General features: G+C 40.7%; 1 protein-coding gene across 6 annotated transcripts in view; it reads left to right on the forward strand.

Moving 5' to 3' along the window:
- Positions 1-10,235, forward strand: part of NDRG1 (N-myc downstream regulated 1) — a 77,729-nt gene extending 67,494 nt beyond the window's left edge. For all 6 annotated transcript variants that reach the window (XM_081874503.1, XM_081874506.1, XM_081874502.1 and 3 more), the window contains exons 10-16: positions 309-412; positions 1,093-1,149; positions 2,651-2,702; positions 3,278-3,325; positions 6,555-6,590; positions 7,125-7,176; positions 8,587-10,235. In XM_081874503.1, coding sequence (XP_081730629.1) covers positions 309-412; positions 1,093-1,149; positions 2,651-2,702; positions 3,278-3,325; positions 6,555-6,590; positions 7,125-7,176; positions 8,587-8,852 — 615 coding nt within the window. In that variant the 3' untranslated portion in view covers positions 8,853-10,235. The remainder of the gene's footprint in view (positions 1-308; positions 413-1,092; positions 1,150-2,650; positions 2,703-3,277; positions 3,326-6,554; positions 6,591-7,124; positions 7,177-8,586) is intronic.
- Positions 10,236-10,539: the final 304 nt, after the last annotated feature.

The raw sequence follows: 10,539 nt of genomic DNA on the forward strand, positions 1-10,539 counted from the left end.
ATTAAACCTGGAAGATTTAGACACCAGGCAGTTTGTGTAACTGAAATGTGGCAATACTGGCAGGAGTTCAACTGCTATTTTAGTGTTACTGTTCTAAAACGTCTATTGAAAAATAGCCCACTGTAGCATGTTGCTGTTTATCTTTTGGAGACAGGGCTCCATGTTGCATACTTTACTGTCAAGTATTTTACTGTCTGGAGGGGATGGGGATTACGGATGTATAGGGAGCACTTGGAAAAGAACATTTAGCTGTTATAAAAAGCCGGTATTGATCTACCAAATATAATGAGAGCTTTTTTTGAATTTAGGAAGAGATTCACAACCATCAGGATTTGATGCATACTTACCGCCAGCACATCATCAATGATATGAATCAAAACAATCTGCATCTCTTTGTCAACTCATACAACAGGTAATCTGCTATTGGGGATCATCTGGATTACTTGGGATAACAAGCTGCACCCATTTGAGTCCAATCAGCCACAGAATGCCTTCCAGAATCCGCAATGAAGAACCTTGGGCCCTCTAGATTTTGTTAAAGGGGACATAGCTCAGTAGTAGAGCATATGCTTTGCATGGAAAAGGTTCCAGATTCAATCCCACCATCTCCAGGTTAGGCTGGGAGAGACCCCTTTCTGAAACTCTGGAGAGCCACTGACAGTCAGTGTAGACAATGCTGAGCTAAAGGGTCCAATAGTCTGATTGTGTATAAGGCAGCTTCCTATGTCCCTGGATCAGTGGCATGCTAACGGGGTCAGACTGGAATCATAGGTCAGCAATGTCTGGAGGGCCAAAGATCTCTCTTGAAGACCGCTGCTGGCACAATCTTCGTTCTAAACATGAGCTTTGTCAGATGGACTTGCCGTGGTGGTATCCGACATATTTAGGTCTTTTGGAAGAACTGAAAGCTGAAATAGAGCCCAACTCTGACAAGCATCCATGGACCACATGCCTTAGGGACTCCATGTGGCCCTCAAATTGCATCTTATCAACTCTGAGTTATGGCTTCTCCTTGCCTTTTTATAGGAACAGTGCTTAGAAGTTAAATGGAAGCCTTCTGCTTACTTGTCCCCTGTTCATTTTTTTTTCCAGCCGAAGAGATCTAGACATTGAGCGGCCTATACCTGGAACAACTGTTGTAACTCTACAGTAAGGATTTTTCATATTCCATTTTAATTCTGTTGTAGTCATCTGGTTGTGGCTAATTTCTGAAACAAATCTATAGATAAAACTGGTATGTCAAACTGATTGTATAATTACAGATAGGTAGCCGTGTTGGTCTGCCATAGTCAAAACAAAATAAAAAAATTCCTTCCAGTAGCACCTTAAAGACCAACTAAGTTAGTTCTTGGTATGAGCTTTCGTGTGCATGTATCTGAAGAAGTGTGCATGCACACGAAAGCTCATACCAAGAACTAACTTAGTTGGTCTTTAAGGTGCTACTGGAAGGAATTTTTTTATTTTGTTTTGATTGTATAATTCTCATGGTTGCCATTTTTTTGCCACTAAATTGATAGCAAGAATTTCAGTGGCAGAATCAAGAGGCACAATGCCCTAGACATACCAGCTATAATTGTAGTATCATCTTCAAAGGGCTCTTTATGACTGTGTCTTGTCCTCCTTTTCATACCCAATCAAGCTCCTTCTTCCTCAGCTCTTTCTTCTATACCATTTCAAGTATTAATTTGAACAAACATAAGGAAGGGAATACTTTGCACTTTAATCTCATTTATGAAGAACGTGCCATGGGCATGTCTTAATCTCCTACCTTGTTGATGTCTCAACAAACCGAAGCTTACAGGACTTAACCGCTTAGAGATGTATGTGGTTTATTCCTGGGCTGTCCCAGTTACTGAGGTACACAGCAGTGAGCTGTGACTTGAGAAACAAGTGTCATGGTATGGCAAGTTGTGCAAAACATTATCATGAAAGCTTAGCTGTAAATGGGTAAGAAACTAAACATTTGCTTAAGGCTTGAGAAGCAAAATAGAATCTTAACTACTGTGATTTAGTGACAGCTACCATTAAGGGTAACATCAGATGCCCACAAGCCACCTTGTTGGAATGTAGACCAGGCATAGGCAAACTCGGCCCTCCAGATGTTTTGGGACTACAACTCCCATCATCCCTAGCTAACAGGACCAGTGGTCAGGGATGATGGGAGTTGTAGTCCCAAAACATCTGGAGGCCCGAGTTTGACAATGCCTGGTATAGACAGTTTCATCATGGCTGCCTTACTCTTTTCTGCTTTGATATGCATCTTGCTAAGGGATGTTTGTCTAGTTATTTTTCACCCTTCTCATAGTTCCATGTCCTCTCTTCCTGCTCGTCGTTACTTTGGGGCTGAGGTTCATTTGTTTGTTTGGATTATGTATTTTTGCTATTGCAAAGTAGTTCGGTACTGCAAGAAATTGGGTCCAGAGTGTTGGGGATTATTTCTTTGAGCTATATGCTGGCTCCAGCTTCAAATAGTTCTGTGCATTCCTCTTAGTGACAGTTAACTCACCAACAAATATCTTGAGATTCTGTGGTTTATACAGAAGCTGTCTGTTTCTTCAGTAATTTGTTACAAAAAGTTTTGTTTTAGAAATCTTGTATATTGAGAGTGAATTGTATAGCAATGACTGCAATTTCAGTTATTTCCTTTCAGGTGCCCTTCGCTGTTGGTGGTTGGAGACAGCTCTCCTGCAGTTGATGCTGTGGTACGTACAGATTAGCTTTAGAAGTGTGTCACAATAATCCATTGCTGGGAATCCATTACACTGATCGCACTGTAATACCAATCAATTTTTGAATTATTGAATCTTTTATCTCTCCTAATGTTCAAAGTGATTTATCGTACTGTTCTAAGCAAATCTGTAAGGTGGCCCATACTTCCAATTTGCAGATGGGAAAATAAAGTCTGGAAAATGACAGCTTATCCAGGGTTCCTTTAAACACACACACACACATGGAAAGGGATAAACCCCAAACACCATAGTCCCAATTGGTGTTGGTGTGTTCCTGCTCCTAATGTTTCTGGATTTAATACAACTACCAGTGATACAACGAGCATCACATGTAGCTTGGTCCTTAATTCTATGGTTTGCAGGCTTAACCACATTGTGGAGGCTCCCTTCTATCTGCAATATCACTGCTTGGAGGTTGCGGGATGCCTTTGCGAGTCTTTGCTTCCGGAGGCATTTTGAAGTCAGAGCCATAAGTGCTGTGTTGCAGACGTTTTTGCTGTTAAGCGTAAAAATAAAGCTCACTCTTCTCCCCTCCCTTTTCCAAACAGGTTGACTGCAATGCTAAACTTGACCCAACAAAGACCACACTCTTAAAGGTAATAAACATAAGCACTTTTCTCCAGAATCAGAGGAGTTCGTGTTTTCTAGAGTATTTAAACACAGTGACTGCTGCTTGTTGGCAAGTGTCTTGCTTAGACAGGAAATGTTGTAGATAACAGCTGTAAAAAAAATCACTGTAGGGGAGAAAGTTGCAGCGGCATTAAGGCCCCACCCCTTTGCTCTACTATATGGCCTATATTTTTGTACATGCATTAGGACTGTAAGCATTGTTAGACAGCAAAAGATGATAATGCTACCAGTACTACATCCAGAAACTCATTCCATAATGGATTTTAATCCTGCCAGTAGTTAGTTTCAGAAGGTCACATAACGAACTCCAGCAGTTCATCTCCTCCCATTGTTGCCCCCTGGCTGGTGAGAAGATATATCTATACCATGCCAAAGATGGTGAAAATAGCTTAAGTCCTTGGCCTTTGATGGAGTTTTCCAGTGTTTGACAGTTTGGTCATTTGAATGTCCTGTATCCTATAGTAATGCTGTTGTATAATTCAAACCATTTAATCAGCAGCAGGGGTGGGGAGCCTGTGGCCCTCCAGAAGTTTTTGGACTTGAAACTCCATCAGTTCCAACCCGTCTGACCAATGGGTCAGGTGACGGGAGTTGTAGTTGAACATCTGAGAGATCAGTTACAGATAGGTAGCCGTGTTGGTCTGCCATAGTCAAAACAAAACAAATTCCTTCCAGTAGCACCTTAAAGACCAACTAAGTCAGTTCTTGGTATGAGCTTTCGTGTGCATGCACACTTCTTCAGATACACTTCTGATGCATACTTCTTCAGTGTATCTGAAGAAGTGTGCATGCACACGAAAGCTCATACCAAGAACTGACTTAGTTGGTCTTTAAGGTGCTACTGGAAGGAATTTGTTTTGATCTGAGAGATCAGATATTAGAGACCGTCTGTTTTAAAGCCTTTCTGCATCTAAAGACTGCCCAGTGTGAGAGCTGTCTATATCAATATTGTCAAATCAAAAAGTCTGAACTGAGAGATTGGTAATCCTGGCTGCCTCTTTCATCATATGTAAGATCATTAGTTTACCCGAAGCTACTGATTTTTATTTGCAAGTAAAGCAGCTTTTACCTGCATTGGCATTTCCTTGTTGGACTTCTGGTGAGGGACTGAGAAATAGTGGTCTCCACTAGATGCTTCCATCCTCTTTTTATGAGAACGGATAAGTGTGCTGAATTTCAGTTACACATTGTAAATTTAATCTGTCTCCAGTTTATGTCTGTATTCTGGTTACTATTAGGGAAAAGTGGCACACGACACTGCCTTATGTGATTTTGTTTGGTTGCATGAGGTCATTTTGTATCTAGCTGCTCACTGAGGAATTTAACATTTAATGTGCATATCCTTCACTTTCAGCACATTCCCATCCCATGTTCCCATCCAATCCAGAAATAAATAAAAACAACATGTACACTCTAAAACAGTCTGTTGAGCAGTAATGTGCAGAATCTGCTTCTGGACAAGGTGAATTACTTTCTCCCCAGAAGCAAGGCGGCCTTGTGCACGATGAGCCCTGACTTCTTGGTTTCTGTGGGATTGCACCGCTGAGTTGCAGTGCCCTTGTTAGTAAAAGCTGAGCATCTCATTCTTGATGAAGAGCAAGTTTATTGGTCAACAACATTCAGGGGATGATCCCCTCCCTGAGGTTACAGATTAATGTTATGCTCCCAGAACAGCCAAGGGATTTAACATGCTTGTCACTAATCTGCAAAAGGACGCTGTGACATCTGTACCACAGTGAAACACTGTTTTAATTGTAAAGGCCTTTTTTAAAAAAAAAGTCTGGCTGATTCTAATTTGGTATGTATTTGCAAAAAGCCTAAACTCTTCCTGTGTGCAAGCTCCGGCATCTGCACTTCTCCTGCCCTTTCCATCGACATCTTGCACAAGCATTATCCCAAGAAGCCTATTGCGTCCTCCTCAAAACAGAAGCACGTTGCCCCCAAATGAAATCGGAAGTTGTGCTTTTCTTATGTGAAACTCCTTTTCACACATGTAAATACAAAAGTATGAGTCTTAGGCAGGGTGGATTTGATTTAAATCAAATTGATTTAAATCACTAGTCAGTAAGGCTTGAGTTAAATAATTTGTTTACAGAAAGGTTCAACCTTGCTGGCATCCTCTTAATATTTACAACCAGCAGAAGGTTTCATTTTTGGAATAATAAACTTCCACAGTAGTTTTTACAGTTACATCAAAAATGATTGATTTGGTTATACTACCAGAAATACATAGACAGATAATTATGAAATTATTGTTTGTATTTGGATAACTTTTCTGCTGTACTTTATTGGAAGGAGAAAAATAACCATTTCCTTAATAACAATTTAAACAATTTATTTAACTAAAACAATAACATTATAGCATATGTATCCATGTTTGTTAACCAATGTGGTTAAACAATTAAAAAAAAAAAAACTTAGACTGAGTTTTAGCACACATGAAAATCTTTAAACAAATCATTATTTCCTGAATAGCCTTTGGACTATAATGTCACTTAAATAGAAAACTATCTTTAGAAAGATTTTGCCTCCTAAAGCATTTTATTTTAAAAATCCGATTTAAATTTTTAAAAATCAATTTTAAAAAAAATCATTGATTTTTATCCACCCTAGTTTTAGGTGCTACTGGGGTGTTGAAGGGAATTTGTGAGTAGATTGTAGATCTGGCATAACAAAATAGGATTGTTTAATGAGTAATTCCTCAACACAAAAAGAACCCGCATTTAGACATATATTTTAATCTCACTCTTAGGTCAAAGATATATAAATGTTCTAAGGCATTTAAGACATTGTATTTGTGGGGTTGGTGAGGTAAGACGATCTCCCCCATTATATACTCCATTGTCAGCTCTATCAATCCCCCAAAAATTGATTTTTGGAACAGATGCTGGCACCGCTACTGGGACAGAACCCTGAAGTGAAAATACGTTGGCTATTATCTGACTGTGATCCGCATGTCACATACAAAACAGCCCTATTTGCTAAAGCTGCTAAAAGTATTCGTGCTAGCTATATAAAAGACAATGCTGTAAACTGTACAGGTGATAAATTAATTTGACCTATTGTAAATGAATGTATATCTCTGGATTTCTTTTAACAGGTTTTAATTGACTTGCTGGATCTGTAACTGAATTTGTAATGGCTTTTAGTCAAACACAATAAATGACTGATTGATACTTTTATTAATTTTTGCAGATGGCTGACTGTGGTGGTCTTCCTCAGGTTTCTCAGGTAAGATCTTACTTAAGAGAATGCATGATGGGGTGGGGAACACAATGACAAGAGTGAAATCACACTCTTCTACGAATTAAAACCTAGTATTACTGGTTTGGCCTTGAGTACTATAGCTTTGCAGTGATAGGTTTCTTAGAAACCCTGTTACAGAATGCCAAACTCTGTTTGCAACCGCTTTCTAAAATATACATCCTTTCAAAAATGCTTCCATGGTAGCCCTGCCCTCCAAATGGTAGTCCCCACACTCTCAATAAAAGATCACCATAGATGCATTGCACTTCTCTCTACGATGATGCAACGCACATCAAAACCTCCAGTCTTCTCGCTCAGTTATGTGTACCCACTAGAGTTTTAACAAGCACACACTTTTTAAAGGAGATTGGCTTCTGGCCTAGCAGTGATAACATGCCATGGTAGCATTTTCAAATTTCCATGGCTTACTGTTACTGGAAGATTGGAGTCCAAAACTGAAAACAGTTTGCCATTGGTAACTTGCAGCCTTTTAAAAAAAATGTTATTTTCTTTTAACAGCCTGCAAAGCTCGCTGAAGCATTCAAGTACTTCATACAGGGCATGGGATACAGTAAGTACACGTTTGTTTCGAAATAAATGTGCAGTGTCCTCTCAAGCTGCCATACTAAACTGATCTTGTTTGTTGGTGAAAGTTATGTTCCAGAATTGTTGGGTTTTTAAATGTACAAGTTTGGGTGCATCGGTATTGGACTCCCTTAAAGGGATATCAACTTTGTCCCAAACTGGAGCAGCACATTAGCCATGTTCAGGTGTTTATGGTGAATATTACTGTATTTTAATATTTTGTTGGAAGCCGCCCAGAGTGGCTGGGGAAGCCCAGCCAGATGGGCGGGGTATAAATAATAAATTATTATTATATACATTTGGGGAGACGGCATGTACACAAGCTGCACCACTCACATCTCTACATGTGCCTGCTTGGCTTAGACCTTCTGATATCAAGCAGAAAGGTCTAAAGTGTTGTGGTCAACACACTTTGAATCTGCCTCATGATTGTCCTATTCAGAACTCCCCATCTTGCTACTTGATTTAGATTTACTTTTTGATTTACTCTGTGAAGTAGGTGAGACTGAGAGACAGTGACTGGCTCCAGATCACCCAGCGATCTTCATGGCTTGAGTTGTACTCAGTAGTCCAGCACCCTAACTACTACATCACAGTGCCTCACATGTGTCACACACACACAAATACATCCCAGTGCCACTTTTGACCTCCGCACTGTGGTTTACTGTCCTTAGGCTTTCAAACCTCACTTCTTAATCCACTCCCTGCTGCAATCCATTTTTGTTCCTAGGCACTTGGGTCAGTTTCCCCTCAAATCTTCCTTCAGGTTCTTGTTCCTTGACTTGGCTGTGTGCTTTCCTTAAACTATTTCATGCAAGCACATCTTCCTTCCCCAGTGTTTCTTATTAATAGTCAATAAATATTCTGTATCTTTCTCCCTTATGGAACGCAGGTGCCACTGTGGGTTAAACCACAGAGCCTAGGACTTGCTGATCAGAAGGTCAGCAGTTCGAATCCCTGCGACGGGGTGAGCTCCCGTTGCTCGGTCCCTGCTCCTGCCAACCTAGCAGTTCGAAAGCACGTCAAAGTGCAAGTGGATAAATAGGTACCACTCCGGCGGGAAGGTAAACGACATTTCTGTGTGCTGCTCTGGTTATCCGGAAGTGGCTTAGTCATGCTGGCCACATGTCCTGGAAGCTGTACGCCGGCTCCCTCGGCCAATAAAGCGAGATGAGCACCGCAACCCCAGAGTCGGCCACGACTGTACCTAATGGTCAGGGGTCCCTTTACCTTATCTTTCTCCCACCCCTTGGATTACATGCACTTCCATATCTAATTTTCTGTCTTGTGTGTTGCCTGTTCTGGTCACCGATCTTCATAATTTGCATTAACCAATACAGGAGGACTTTTTCTTTTTTCTTTTAATCTTCACCCGTCTCTTGCATTTCCTTTGCAGTGCCTTCTGCAAGCATGACCAGACTGATGAGATCCCGCACAGCATCTGGTTCCAGCGTCTCCTCCCTTGAAGGGGGCAGGAGCAGGTCCCACACTGGCGAAGGAAACCGCAGCAGAGCCCACACTGGCGAGGGTGCCAGGAGCAGGTCCCACACTGGCGATAACGTCCGGAGTCGTGCTCACACTGACACTCACATTGAGCTCACTCCCAACTCTGCAAACAACACTGAGCAGCCCAGCCCCAAGTCGATGGAAGTTTCTTGTTAAATGAAAGGGGCTTGAATTGGAAGTGAGACCTAACCACCACCTACTGTGTATCTTGATACTTAACCTAAAGTGTTTTCTGTAACACATGACTCTGTCCCCCACCTAGAGTTCAGCAGGGACCAATAAAGCAGGCATCTCAAGTTTCTCTGTTCCCTTAACAGAGGTTGCTGCTATTCTGTTCTCCAACTAATTCTAGATTGCTTTAAAACTTGTCCAGTGGTGAAGCTAACAGCATTTGATCACCAAGATTGAAACCTAAGCTACCTAGGATCTTGTTCAGAAACAAAGCCTTTGAAGATGATCCATCTCTTGCCCCCCTCCCTTTTTTACACTATTAAAAAAAAGCCCTTTCCCAATGTGATTTTAAATAATTTGCTTTGGGGGAAACAATGCATGACTTGAGACTTTTAGAAAAAGTCTGAAAGTCAGGTTGAAGGTGGATTTACTCAAATCTGTACATATTAATCGAATGAGATTTTGTGTCTGGCCTTGTGAGTAGTGTTCAAGGCCTGTTTTCCTACCTGATTATATATATATATATAATTAAAATAGGGAATGTATTGCCATTTCAGGCAAACAAAATCTTAAGCCTTCATGCTATTTAGCGGCAGTCTTTCTCCTTTTAGAACTAAAACTGCTTGAGCAAGTAAAGGCCAAGGTTCAAATTATTGTCAAAAGCATGCCAGCACTTGGTCTTACGTTTTGGACCTCAAAAGGATGTTTGGAGATGACAAACTCAGTTGGCCTTGTGGCCACTTAGGGCAATGCGTGTGGTGGTTGGGGGACCAGCAGTAAATTGTCTTAGAAGGTGGAAAAGTTGTGTAATGATTATAAAGTGCTCTATAGTCAGCTGCCAGGTTGGTCAGCCCCTTACCATTTCAGGATTAAGACCTAGTGCTGGATGCATACTTTCCACACTATTCATGAGCGAGAAGTGCATGACTGCAATGGAGATTTTGATGACTGTGAATGTAGAGGTGTATTGATTCTGCAGCCTTTCCTGATGTCTGCAGAGCTGCATTTTGGGGAGCAGTGGGCATCGCAACAGATTTCCAGCATAGAATGGTGGTTGTTTTTTACAGATTATTTTTCACTGGCTTTCTATTTGCTACTTCACAATTTGTAATATGGCTCATGATTTGGGGGTATCAAGCATTTAAAACATCAAGCATCTCTACACCTGAAATATCTTTGGTATTTCAAAGAGAACTAAACTCTAGTGTAGGCAAATCACCTATTTTTAAAATGACAACTGCAGAGTTTCTTAGGTGGTTCACAGAGAGGAGGAACAGATGGTAATTGAGAGGTGAAACTTGTCTATTTCAGAAAAGTTTATTAATGAATTATTTGTATTTATTTCAAAAATAAATTTGTAACTTTGCAGTGGTTTTGCATCTATTTTGTGTCCTGAAAATGATGGTGATCTTTGAGATAAGGATTAAAAAACCAGTGAGTTTGGCTCTCCAACTTCAGTTGGCCCTGCACTTCAGTTGACCCTACACAACAGAAAGTCCATCTCTGGTGGTTGAAAATGCACCTCACTACTCGTATGGATCACTTAAACTGCCTTGAGTGCATTCTCATGGATCATCAATGGGTTAAAAATCAGGAAGCAGATAAATGGACCATTTTCACATTGCGGAGAAATTAGTTCTGTACTGGAGCTTGATAGTACTTTTAAAATGAC

Source organism: Podarcis erhardii, assembly GCF_964252035.2.
Source record: "Podarcis erhardii genome assembly, chromosome: 8".
NCBI classification, from domain to species: domain Eukaryota; kingdom Metazoa; phylum Chordata; class Lepidosauria; order Squamata; family Lacertidae; genus Podarcis; species Podarcis erhardii.